At 34.6% G+C, this 14,028-nt stretch overlaps 1 protein-coding gene across 5 annotated transcripts in view; it reads right to left on the minus strand.

Annotated features, from left to right (window-relative positions):
* The window catches only part of LOC143230570 (uncharacterized), a 55,807-nt gene that overhangs the window by 37,305 nt on the left and 4,474 nt on the right, over positions 1–14,028 (minus strand). For 2 of the 5 annotated variants that reach the window (XM_076464346.1, XM_076464348.1), the window contains exon 3: positions 8,794–10,599. The exons of the other annotated variants lie outside the window; for them this stretch is intronic. In XM_076464346.1, coding sequence (XP_076320461.1) covers positions 10,472–10,599 — 128 coding nt within the window. In that variant the 3' untranslated portion in view covers positions 8,794–10,471. Of the gene's footprint in view, positions 1–8,793; positions 10,600–14,028 lie in introns of those variants that run through there. 5 annotated transcript variants of the gene reach the window in all.

The raw sequence follows: 14,028 nt of genomic DNA on the forward strand, positions 1-14,028 counted from the left end.
CAACTGTTAATAAAGCACTTTTGGAAAGAGCTAAAACTGCCATATATAGACTCTGTTTACAAATATTTGTATTTATAACATCACTACAAATGAATGAGTAACCCATAAAAGTTTGTTTTTGAATTTCGCGCAAAGCTACACGAGGGATATCTGTGCTAGCCGTCCCTAATTTAGCAGTGTAAGACTAGAGGGAAGGCAGATAGTCATCACTAACCACCGCCAACTTTTTGACCGACAAATAGTGGGATTGACCGTCAAATTATAATGCCTCCACGTCTGAAAGGGCGAGCATGTTTGGGGTGACGGGGTTTAGAACCCGCGACCTTCAGATTACGACTCGAGTGCTCTAACAACTTGGCCATACTGGGGCCAACCCATAAAAGACGGTTATTAAATTATTTAAGAAAATAATGTATGAGGTAGCTATGGGACAAATTGAACGAAAACAGAATTAAATGTTACTCAGTTACATCTGTCCCCCATCCCCCTAGTGGCACAGCGGTATGTCTTTAGACTTAAAACGTTAAAAATCGAGTTTCAATACCAATGGTGGGAAAAGCACAGATGGTCCACTAAGTAGCCTTGTCCTTATAAACATACACCCATTTAAATTAGCAAAATATAACAAAATAAGTTTCTCTCTGCAAAATGTTTCTGTATATAAAACTATAATATATTTCACTTACTTTACAGTATTGAAAACACCAAAGGGAAGTTTCGTTTATTTTTCAGTACTTAGTACGTGATTCATATTTTTATTTAAAAATGCTAAAAGAAAAGATTGTCATTTGATAGAAGAAACAGCTACAGACATTAGATCATTTACACCAACCGTAAGAGCATCAATCACAACAAATCGGTGCACATTACTAAAACGTATGAGACAAAGCTACTGATGTATAATTTAAAATAAACACATTTCTTCTAGACACTTATGAATGTTGGACCTTGTGCAGCATAAAAATTCATTGGGTACAAGTAGTGTTATACCGTCCACTATACCTTTCTATAACGCATCTTAGATTTATCACAAAATTCACGTATTTTTCTGGGTTCAATTTGAAAAAAAGGATTTTATTTGTTTAAAGTTAAGCACGAAGCTACTCAACAAGATGTCTGTTTTCTGCCCACCACAGGAATCGAAACCCGCTTTCTAGCGTAGTTAGTCCGCAGAAAGATACTGAACAGGGGGAGCTTCGAGAAAGGAATTTCCCTATTGGTCATCTACAAACACGACCTGTGATACGTCACCCTCCAGCTGTTGTCAGTGTATACTGTTTTCTCACCCAAGAGTTGTATATCTATTTCGATAATATTTTCAAATAAAGTGTATAGAACTTAAATTTTCGTACATTAATAGGAAGAATTAAAACATTCACAACAAATATCTCTTAAAGAAACAGTGCTCGCTTACAATTAGATAGACGGCAGCACTACCTATGGAGGGACAGCTCTGATTATTCGTCTATATAGTATTTTAAATATCTCTTCAATAGGTCATCAGAACTTTACAATACTGTACAGTGTTTACTGTTATAACAATATCTATGTAATGATTAAGTCACAAGTTCTGATAATGTCTATAAATATTGTAGTAAAATGTTTGAATTTCTGGTTCTTCTGTTTCTTTATTATTACATAATAATTAAAAAAATTAAAACAATGGTGTCAACCAATTTAACTGAGGTGACACAGTTTCAAACATAGTATTCACTTTTAAAATACTATTAATAAATAGTAGTAATTTTAAATCATAATTCTAGTGTAAACGATGTTATCATTACCCCTTAAAGTTAGCTTTCTTACAGAAATTAAGTGTTTCTTCATAAACTTTTAAGTACAAGGTGAAACAAGAATTAGCAGCCAACAACAGATAAACAAAAATATTACAGTTGGAACCTCACTGTACTCAGAACTTGGTTATAAATATAATCTTGCTATGTCTATTGAAACAATATATTAAGATAAATAAACAAAAATAAAGAAAACATTTTCATAAAAAAAGAAAGAAAGCTAGGGATGGCTAATATCAATTTTTCAAAAACATCGCTAACAAGATAGTAGAAATGGCATTTGTTGATGTTGTTTTGAAAGTACCATGATAAATGTAACTGTGGGTCACTTACATATTCCTCATGTGTAACTCCTAAGTTACACAGGAATCCCAAAAGAATGTTTATCTTTTTCTTAAGTAATTTTGTAATTTATATTTAATTTACTGTTTTAGAATGTTATGTAAGGTGTTCTTATGCAAACTTATGCCTACTGGTTTGTTTGTTTTTTTCTTTTCAAAGTGCATAAGAGAGCCTAAACTTTGGAATAAGCTCAAAATCTATATAGTAAAAGCAGTAAGCGAAACTATTGGTTTCTCATCCACTGACAGAAAATTATATTTTTGTGTATACATGTGTATTGATTTCTAAATCTAATTTCTGCGTATAGAATGTTAATAATTATTTCGAGAGATAACAAACTAAAGAGTTAACTGTTGTTATGGACGACTATTCTTCCGATTGTTAAAAAAGGACAGTGAAAAGCCTACTAGAGACATAACAAACTAAAGAGTTAACAGTTGTTATGGGCGACTATTCTTCCGATTGTTAAAAAAGAACAGTGAAGAGCCTACTAGAGATATAAACTAAAGAGTTAACAGTTGTTAATGGACGACTGTATTCTTCCGATTGTTTAAAAATGGCAGTGAAGAGCCCACTACAAACAGTAGAGTTTCATTTCTTCTGAAACCTGTGCAGCTTAATGAATATTACAGTAAGAAATAATTATTTTTATTTCATTATGATATTAATATATGTTACCATTTGAATATTTTGTCTGGATGGTATCACGTTTTGAACCTGAAAATTTAGGTCTGATGTAAAATCTCTGAAGGACACACATCATTTGTGAAACTTTGTCCAAAGGATTCTTTACTTGAGTTTGTTCTAACAATTAAAAAATTGGCTGTCAGACTTGATTCATCACTGTAGAGTAGTGGACTTCAGCTGGTGTAAAGTATAATTTCAAGCGTGTTCATTCATGTTGGATAATGAATCCAATATCAATCAGTCTTATTCTTACGATATATAAAGTTAATTTTAATAGCATTAGCTATCATTGACTTAACCGAAACGATGTGGCGTTCACACTTCTGAAATTTTCATTGTATAAAGTCCGTTAATTTACTAGAAACATTAGTGTTTTAAAACATAATTTACTCCGCTGCAAGGCAATAAAAACCCGAGTGCCGAGTATGCAGCACAAAGAAAACCGACATCAAGTTGTCTGTGTTTTTCGTATAGCAAAGCCACAAAGGGCTATATGCTCAGCCCACCGAGGGAATCGAACCCCTAATTTTAGCGTTGTAAATCCGGAGACATACCGCTGTACTAGCGGGGAGCTCGAGGTGTCTCTAACATTTAAACTCATATTAAGATGTGTTAGATAACATTCTCTCTGATCAACTTAGTTGTCCTGATGAGAGCTGATACAACAAGAAACTCCACTTCCAAACAAGACACAACAATGTTATTCCAACGTTATGGCATTCCAATGTTATGGAATATGAGAAAATATTTTTTACCTTGACAAAACAGGAATTTAGAGCCAAATTGAAACAAAAACCAATAGCTACTTTCCTTCCTGACCCCGTCCCACCAAACATGCCGTGGGAGCATTATAATGTTACGATAAATTCCATTATTCGTTGGTAAAAGAGAAGCCTAACAGTTGGCGATGGGTGGTGATGACAGCCAGTGCAGATAGCCCTCGTGTATCTTTGCGCGAAATTCAAAACAAACAAACATTCTTTCCTGAACTCTGGATTACGTCAATCATGTTTACTCTGCCAATGAAATTAGGATATCATGTCTTTCTAAACCATGGGTTTGTAATGAAAAGTTGTGGTTAATACTAGTTCGACCTCTAGAAATCTATCGTGATGTTATTTTGACTTTATTAATTTGTACAATTAAAGCTATGATCCATTGTTGTAATATAATAGGAATTCTGTTTGTTTGTAGTAAAGCACAAAGCTACGAAAAGGGTTATCTGTGTTCTGCAAACCACGGGTATCGAAACCCAGTTTCTGGCGTTGTAAGTCTGTAGATATACTGCTGTGCCACTGTGGGGGGGCAACAGAAATTCAGTCCATATATTTCAATGTACTTTACCTCCACCTACCCTCAGCGACTCTTTCATACAGTCTGCAGTTGGACCAGGCGCAGTCTAGTGGTTAGCCTGTTGGCCTGTAGATCTGGTTCACGTCTCGTTCCTCAGACAAAAATGCAATACGATCTTTGGAAGCATAGATGTTTCATTGGAGTGAAGGAGAAATCACACTGTTTGGTCACGCATAAGTAATCCAAGAGTTGGCGGTTGGTGCTGATGATTAGCTGCCCTTCCTCTTGTTTATCAATTCAAAATTATGGACAAACAGTGCGAAAATCCGGAAAAAAATAATCTTCCATTTTTATTAACCAGTTATTAAAGGTTACGTAAATTAACATTCTATTTGAAATTTACTCATAAAAACTACTGCTTTTGATGGATACAGGTAACGTGAAAACGCAGTGTCTCAGAACGATTCTCTTTAATAATAATTATATCGATTCAATAATCCAGAGATAAAGTTTGTGCTTAAGTAACATTGAGTAGCAGAATCTGATACTTTCTTTCATTAATCATAAATTGTATTTGACCTTTTAAAAAAGTCCAACATAACATTCAAGTAATTATGCAGCACAACAACAGAAACTGCCCACGGTAATTTTGGTTATCTAAGAAGAGATCCGTAAACCAATGATAAACAAATCAATCGCTATTGTTTCCACTTGACACCATCATTTTTACTTTAACGTTTTTTACGTCGTTCTCTCAACATGTGGGCTGTTCTTGACGGCGTTAAGTTTATCGTGAATATTTACACCCTTTGTGTTAATTGGAGAGAGTCTCAACTGACTGACAAGCCGGCTGTAAATGAAAAAAATTCCATCAATATCCGTTTTCTCTATAATATACCATTGTCTTCCAAAATTAAGCCTCGCCCACAAAACTTGGATAGACAAAAGAAAAAAAGAAATTACTAAAAGATTAATTTAAACTGCTCTAGTGAAAGAAACAGCGTTTTTAGCTGGATGCACGTTCTTTCATAGAAACAACAACTAAGAAACCACTGGCTTCCCACTAGTTTACACTTGGGCACGGCATGGTGAGATGGTTAGGGCACATGACTTGCAATCTAGGGGTCGCGGGTTCGAATCCCTGTCACACTAAATACGTTCGCTCTTTCAGCCCTTCCCACTAGTTTACACATGGGCTCGACATGGTGAAATGGTTAGGGCACATGAGTTGCAACCTAAGGGTCGCGGGCTCGAATCCCTGTCACACTAAATATGTTCGCTCTTTCAGACCTGGGACCATCATAATGCAACGGTCAACCCCACTCACTATTCATTGGTATAGTAGTAGCCCAGAAGTTGACGGTGGCTGGTGACTAGCTGCCTTCTCTCTAGTCTTACACTATTAAATTACAGACGGATAACGCAGATAGTCCTCGTGTAGCTTTGCGCGAAATTCGAAACAAATCAAGTTTACACAGCAATATATATGTGACATTTGACCTTCAAACATATCTTAAGAGTGCAGTTTTTTTTTTGAAAGAGCAAGATAAAACATCGGAGTGAAACTATGTCTAGTCTCCTAAGGCTGGGTGGAATAAAAGAAACTGTATATGTACAGGGTGTGGGTGGTAGAAGTATAACTTTACAGTTTGTGACCCTCTTTTAACGAGTGTTATGTAATTCGAATGTTCTGTATCGATCACGTTGGCAGTGACTATGATATATTACATACACACTTAACTACACGCCCTTCAATTCAGGTGAAAATGGCTCACCCAAGAACAGAGGATTTAAGATGAGATAGAAGTGATGACAGTGTGAAAGCAATGGCGGAATATTGTAAGTTCATAAAGTAAACAAAACTGTGATAAACGAACTGTCTAGATTATCATCTCTTCCTCTAAAAAAATATGCAAATAATTAACCATTTCACTACAGTTAAAGCAGTCTTAAGTTAGTGGGCCCGGCATGACCAGGTGGTTAAGGCACTCGACTCGTAATCTGAGAGTCGCGAGTTCGAATCCCCGTCACACCAAACAGCCGTGGGAGTGTTATAATGTGACGGCCAATCCCACTAGTCGTTAGAAAAATAGTAGTCCAAGAGTTGGCGGTGGGTAGTGTTACACTATTAAATTAGGGACGGCTAACACAGAGAGCCATCGTGTAGCTTTGCACGAAATCCAAAAACAAACAAACTTAAACGGGCATGCAAACTGTTTAAAACTCACATGTATAGAGGAAAAAAATGCTTTTTCTAACTCTCTTTGGAAAACTAACACAAGGGTTTTTACTATCTTAGTTTTTCAGAAACTAAGTGATATTTTAAGTATTGTCATTGTCTTCTGATTTTCTTATAAAAGTCAAATGAATGAAATCACCAATTATACGAAAATACTGTCTACACGATATTTCTTCTTTACGTGAAGGCAGTGGTCTGTTTGAGTGTCAACAGTGAGGTACAGGTCATCAAAAGAAGGGGCCTTCAAAAAACACGATTTCATCTTTCTCTGAATTTGGTTCTATCTTATCAGAACAAGGTGGTAGCTGTTCCAGGAGAATATGAGATTAATCTTAGTCCCTGCCCTAGAGGTCGCTCTGCTGCAGATCTTATAGTGATAACATTTTTTCAGTTTTGATTAAGTGCTTGTGGTAATCTGGTTTATATAAAAAAAAAAAAAGACGGGGTATTTCAGCATAAAAGCAGACGATCTCTATTTTCGTTGTTGCTGTTGTTGTTTCGCAGACTGCATTTTACGAGGTACCCAAAGTGTGTAAAATCGGAATCTTCTCAACTACATCACCCATCATTCCGTCAACAGAACATATCTTGATTTAGAAGCAATAAAACGTCACAAGACCCATGCTACTTATCTTAAGAACCTGGTTTACAATCTGTTGCTATAGGGAAAAATAAAACATTCGAAAGATAATAACGAAAGGAATGACAAAACCTCGTATTGCAAACAGAGACTTGGTCAAATATGTTGTTAATTATTACACATTTTCATATGCTTCTGAGAAGACTGATAGTAACCACACCCTTGAAATGTTGAAAATAGTTCTAGTCATAACCTTCAAAGAGTCGAAATTTTAACATTTTTGTGCCTTATTCAAAAAATCTTTGCTGGTAGGTTGTTAAGCAAAAAGCCACACAATGAGTTATCTGTGTTATCTAAACTTGGTTTTCAGTGTTACAAGCCTACAGACTTACTGCTGTGCCACTGCGGAGCTTCAAAAGATGGAGAGAAAAAGCAAAAACTGTTTCCTTGGGTAATTTTGTTTCCAAAAGGTTATATCTATATCATGATTCATTTATTTCTTTGGTAGTAAAACCATTGTCGATTGGATCTACAAGTATTTTTCAAACGACACTTTTCGTGTTAATTAATGTGTAATTGAGTTAGGGAATAAAACAGTCATTTTTAAGCCTACACAAACTGCGTTTTCATTATTATATTTGGACCCAAATCTTTTAGGAACACTAATTAATACCAACTTCGGATGAAGCTCATTACTTATAATTACCTTACGATTTTATTTATACATATTAGAATATATTGTTTCATAAATTGGATATCCTCGCTGTTAACGATATTTTTGGCCGCAATTCCAATAATGTCTCAGGAGGTTCGGCCAGATTAGGAGATATAGGTTAGACCGAAATACATATACTAGGTTAGCAATGTAAAACTAATTCTTTTAAATACAAGTATCACAATAAACATGGATTAAAATACAATACAATTAGAGATTTTCAACATTCTACTCAATACTGTTAATAAAAGTAACCATAAAGAAATAATAGAATATTAATGTCTAACTTGGGTTACCCAAACTTCAATTAATGTTAAAAATAGTCATTTTTGGGGTCAATTTCAATTGGATTTATGCTTTAAATATCAATTTTCAGAACCACTGAAATTATACTTAGGTTAAAATGGTGATTATCTTTCTGTGTAGTATAGTGAATACGTTTAATATAGCCTTTTTGGCTTGTTTATATTTCAAAGGACTATTACGAAATATAGATATACGAGATATTTAAATGATGATGTTTTTTTTAGTAATATAATGTTTATGTTTCAGTTCATCACTCTCAGTTCCATTGGAAGAGTATATTTTTTATTTTCAGGTCTGCCAAAATTACGCTTAGGTGAATATTTTGTTTGGCAATATTACGATTATGTTTAAGATGGGCATATCAGTTATACTCAAATCATCGTTGATTTTAAAACGACCAAAAGCTCGTACAATAGATCAAGATCAAGGGTGATTTAAAAAAAAGATAAAAAACTTGTACAACAGATCAAGGGTGATTTTAAAAAGATCAAAAGCTTGTACAACAAATCAAGGGTGATTTTAAAAAAAACCAAAAGCTTGTACAACAAATCAAGGGTGATTTTAAAGAGATCAAAAGTTTGTACAATAGATCATGGCTGATTTAAGAAAAGACCAAAATCTTGTACAATGGATCGTGGCTGATTTAAAAAAAAAGATCAAAAGGTTGTACAATAGATCATGGTTTATTTAAAAAAAAACAGAAGCTTGCACAATAGATCACTAACGATTTTAAAAAGACCAAAAGCTTGTAAAATAGATCATCGTTGATTTAAAAAACCCTTTACAAATGTATCATGATTGATTTTTCAAAAAATCAAAAGCTTGTACAATAGATAATTGTTGATTTTAAAAAGACAAAAGGTTTTTACAATAGATCATGGTTTATTTTAAAAAGACCAAAAGCTTGTACAACTGATCAACGGCGATTTGAAAAAAAGATCAAAAGCTTGTACAACAGATCAAGTGTGATTAGAAAAAAAGATCAAAAGCTTGTACAACAGATCAAGTGTGATTTGAAAAAAAGATCAAAAGCTTGTGCAACAGATCAAGTGTGATTTGAAAAAAAGATCAAAAGTTTGTACAATAGATTATGGCTGATTTTTAAAAGAAAATAATGTTTCTCTCCACAAAATCTTAACGTTCTTAAAATTTTGCTACGAGGGATAATAAAAGTACATTGTAGTTTATGAAGTTATACCATATTCACCTAAAGTCTGATAGACTTTAAACCCCCTTGAACAAACAAAATAAAAAAATATACAATTAAAATTAATTAAACGAGGGATAATAAAAGTACATTGTAGTTTATGTAGTTATACCATATTCACCTAAAGTATGATAGACTTTAAACCCCCTTGAACAAACAAAATAAAAAAAATATACAATTAAAATTAATTAAACGAGGGATAATAAAAGTACATTGTAGTTTATGTAGTTATGCCATATTCACCTAAAGTCTGATAGACTTTAAACCCCCTTGAACAAACAAAATAAAAAAATATACAATTAAAATTAATCGTCGTCGGTATATATAAAGATTACCACTAGTACAATAAAAATAATACTTCTCAAAATACTCAAGTACAGAGGTAAGTCTACGGATTTACAACGCTAAAATCAGGAGGTTCTATTCAATTCGGTGGACTCAGCAGATAGCCCGATGTGGCTTTGCTACATGAAAACACACACACACTAAATACTCAAAGAATTACTCAACGTAATACTTAGATGCCGATAAGTGAAAACAGACATGAACTGAAATTACTAATTTTATTAAGCTCTTATTATTTACTATTAGATTTTCTAACATCACGTAGAGTGCAAAAGAAACCTGTCTTTCTCTTGTACTTTTACCCAACTCCTTAAATCTCCGCTTCTCATTTGAAAACAATTATACAATATCAAGGTATATCATTCAAGTATGTGTCTGATACGTCTAACAAGAGGGATAGCATTCAAGAACGTCATGTAATTTAAAAGTTCCTTAGACAGGTGAAGTTGTTAGATACGAGTGTTCATGTGAATAATATACGTTAAGGCTACCACCACACCACCTAGAAGATTCCAGAGCGCCAGGGCAACAAAATGATGAAGAAAGATGAAGAAACGAAACAAATGAAGATGACTGAAACTTATGATTACGGTGCAAAACCGTGCCTGTTTGACCTTTCATATTTTCTCCCTTTTTTTCTTTTTTTTGTCTTCTATTTCCCAATCTTCAGTGCAGTTCTGCTAGGCGAGCCCTCCTGCATTCCACATATCCTTCTTCACTTGTGTAATTACAGAAACACAATATTAATGTTCATGCTCACTCTATAATTTTGTCATTTGGGACCATTTTGAACATGATAATCTGTTATTTTTTATGTATCTGCGGTTATGCGCTGGACGCTCAGGAACAACACTAGACTCTTTTATGAATACGAAAAATGTTACACCGAGTCTTTAAAAAAAAAGGTCTAAAAACCTGACAGCTGTGATTTATAAAATACATCCCCAAAACTGGTCTATAAAGATTATACCCTTATAATGCCAGTAATAATCATAAACTTGGGATCGTGAAACGGCTCTGACGGAAAATGGTAGAGGGAGAGCAGCTGCCGGGAAGACGTAAGAGCTCCAGCCAATAAAGACTGACCATTCCCTAAAAAGGAGAAACGAAAAGGGAACATTAACTGGCCAAAGTGAGTGAAACAAATGCAGTATTTAACCTCCTTTCATTTACCTGCCACGTTTTCTCTACTCAGCGACGGTGACGTCATAATCACAGGTATCCTCAGAACAGAATTATTATTGAGTGTGAATAAAGTACTATACTTTGAAGGTAGAAAACAGAGTAAATCCAAAACCAGCTGTTTACTCGATATTTATTCTTACTTTAATTTTCCAAATGACCACAATTTGCATAAATATTACTTCGATCTTTTTTTCTTTTCGTTTCTTACACAGCTATAACTATAACGAAGTTTGACTGATCCCTATCTTTACACCGATAACTACAAAAATATTAATTCGAGAAAAGAAATATTTTATCACAGTAATAAAAGAATACCTTCGTGACGTCACCTCCTACAAGTTAGTTTGGGTTTTGATTTTGTGGCCTGAGGTGACATCTTCTTAACCGAATTCCTAAGAAAACCTATACGTGATCCGAATCAATGCACAATATTCATATTCCACACTAGCTAAAAAGAGCAAGCTTCATAGTTGTCGATAGGTGGAGCTTCCACACTACTTAGTTGTCATTCCGTGGAGTCTTAATAGTGAAACGACTGCTGTTAATAATAACCATAGCGTTTGAAATGCCTGGTGAATACTTGTAAAACCCTAGTGTAGTCAAAGTGTAATATTCATGAAAATATTAAACCATATTTGAGCAACCTGTGGTACAAAGTGCTGTCTATATTACTATATAAAAGAACGAATTAAAATAAACGACTCTAATGTTTAACTGTTCACGAGTTTTTTCACTACTGAATAAAACAAAACCTGAACCAGTTTATTGTGAAACAAGGGATCTCTTGTCAGAGCTAATATCAGTAATTTGAATTTTGATGTATTAATGTTTAAAAATCAGTTCAGAAGGTGTGACTATACTTTTTGGTCTTGTTTTTTATAAGAGGGTTCGCTAGACACTGACACTCGGGACTCGTGCCCCGAATCTATTTGATAGTACCCCGAATTTCCAGTTAGTGTTTTAGAAAATCACGACAGCCACGCTTCTGTTTTTAATAGTTCAGTTTTAATATTGTAACGTTTGAGCAACACGCTGATGACGTGATATGTTTTTTTGCATTGCTTTTAATAACTTTATTCTGACGTCAAGACGTTACACTTTTATTTTTACAAGATCACATTTAAGGAAAAGTATTTCACGGTCCACTGACGCTAGTTTGGTTTTGGTAACGCCTATTATAATAAAACCAAAATTTTTGTTTTTTTCTGTGGACAACAGCATAACGACTGGACCGTCTGCTACTCTCCCAGTGGCATGGCGATATATCTGCGGTCTTACAACGCTAGAATCCGGGTTTCGATACGCGTGGTGGTCAGAGCACAGAAAACCCACTGTGCAGCTTTGTGCTTAAAAACGAACAAACAAAAGTGGACCTCTGAATATTTTGCATTACGGCTACTAACCTTAATAAACTTAATAATAAACCAGTTTTATGCCTCTAATGCATAGCCTCAGCAACTGGCATACTCTCATGTTCTAGGGAAGGAAATATTCTCAAGAATGTTAACAAGTTTTATTTAAGTTTTTATCCACCAAATTAGCGGCTTTATATCTAGTTAACAAGCGTGATTAATTCGCAATACCGACAACCGTATCCTGTTCAGAATTACACGTATACTAAAGAAATATATACGATAAAGTACCGAAGTTACTTTGTTAAACTGTAGTAATAGGAATATTGACAAGTTTATTCCTGTGTAATTGTGACTATTCTTTTATTGCTGACACATCATTTATAAGCAACGTGAAACTTAAATTATTGCCATAAAGTACACCGCGCTAATCGTACAACATTTAAATTGCCAAAAGCAAATATACCTCAGCACTTCGCGTGGTTTTCTTTCCCAAACATTTACCTAAATCATGGCGACGTCCAATTTTATTCGCGTGGAAACGCGATTTTGTTTCTTCGCGTGCATTTAACGTCGTTTCGTTTTTGCATGTCAGTGAGCCATTATTCAAAAACGTACGCACTATAATGGCTGAAAATTGCAAGTTATTGCATATAGGTTGATTAAAACAAAAACAGGATGGTAACACACACACCAGTCGTCACTGATTCATAAATTTATACCGGAAAAATGTAACTGCGTGCGCGTTTATAAAAGCATTTAACCTTCTGGTAACTGCAATTTTCAAACATTTCGTATATTCTTACAGTAAACAACCGTAAGAAGATAAGTATTTCGTGAATACATAATGACTGTAATTTCTAGCATCAACAGTTTCAGTCTTAATGTCCAACACCCCCATCTCGAGCGAACAACTTTCGTTACTGAATATGTAATGATACGGGTTAAGACAGGAGATAGCAGAATGAGATTAGGATGTACCTGAAAAGCATTTCTGAACTCTTTCTAACCGTATGCCTCAATATTCGTAAAACATTTGAAACCGTGAGTACGAAACGAAACGTTTGCGGTATGAATAATCAAAATTTGAATTTAAAAGAATGTTAGTGAAACAACCAAACCCTAACATGCTAAGTTTGGCGTCATTTAGACTGTGTTCTAACTTCACTTGTGTGCAGAAATATACCTGCTGTTTCAAAGAACTGGTTAACTCGAGGCAATTTTACGTCGAATAGGACGTTGAAAAGACGGCTGAAAGTATTTTGTTTCTCTTGAAACAGTTAACGGATGGCATTAAATAAATATCGATATACTAAAATATGTTCTTTTTATAAACATAACCAACCGTACATTTCTGCTTTATAATATTTAAAAATTATTATTAACTGTTTTATAAGATAATACAGAGAAAAGATAACATAACACTGTGGTAACGAAGTATCACGTTTAGAAACGGGCACTTAATAAAGTCCGTATGTTATCACCTTAGGTACAAATAAAACATTTTGTTACTTTTATAGTTTACTTACCTCTTCCTTATTCTTTTTCGCTCCTCATTGGTTCAGCGGTAAGGGCTCACACCGATAAAAATCGGGTTTCGTTACTAGTGGTGGGCACAGTACACATAGCCCATTACGTCGTTTTGTCCTTGATTTTGTTTGTTTGAAGTTAAACACAAAGCTACACAAAGGGCTATCTGTATTGTGCCCACCACTGCACCACTGAGGGGCTTTTGCCCTCGATAACAACCAGAATTAAAATACATCTCAACATTTTCACTTTACCATTCCCTTTGAAAATAGTCAAAACAGCCAGTAGTTCTGGAAGTCATACAAACTTAAGCTTAAAAGTAAAGAGGAATGCTATAACAAAATGTCAATATAACCAGAACCGCCGAGTCCTTTCTTCCAAAACCAGATCTCATTAGGCCAGCTGGGACACAACAGACGCAGTAATGACTGAAACAGTTTTTGTCACCAACAAT

This window comes from Tachypleus tridentatus, chromosome 10 (genome assembly GCF_004210375.1).
Source record: "Tachypleus tridentatus isolate NWPU-2018 chromosome 10, ASM421037v1, whole genome shotgun sequence".
Classification (NCBI taxonomy): domain Eukaryota; kingdom Metazoa; phylum Arthropoda; class Merostomata; order Xiphosura; family Limulidae; genus Tachypleus; species Tachypleus tridentatus.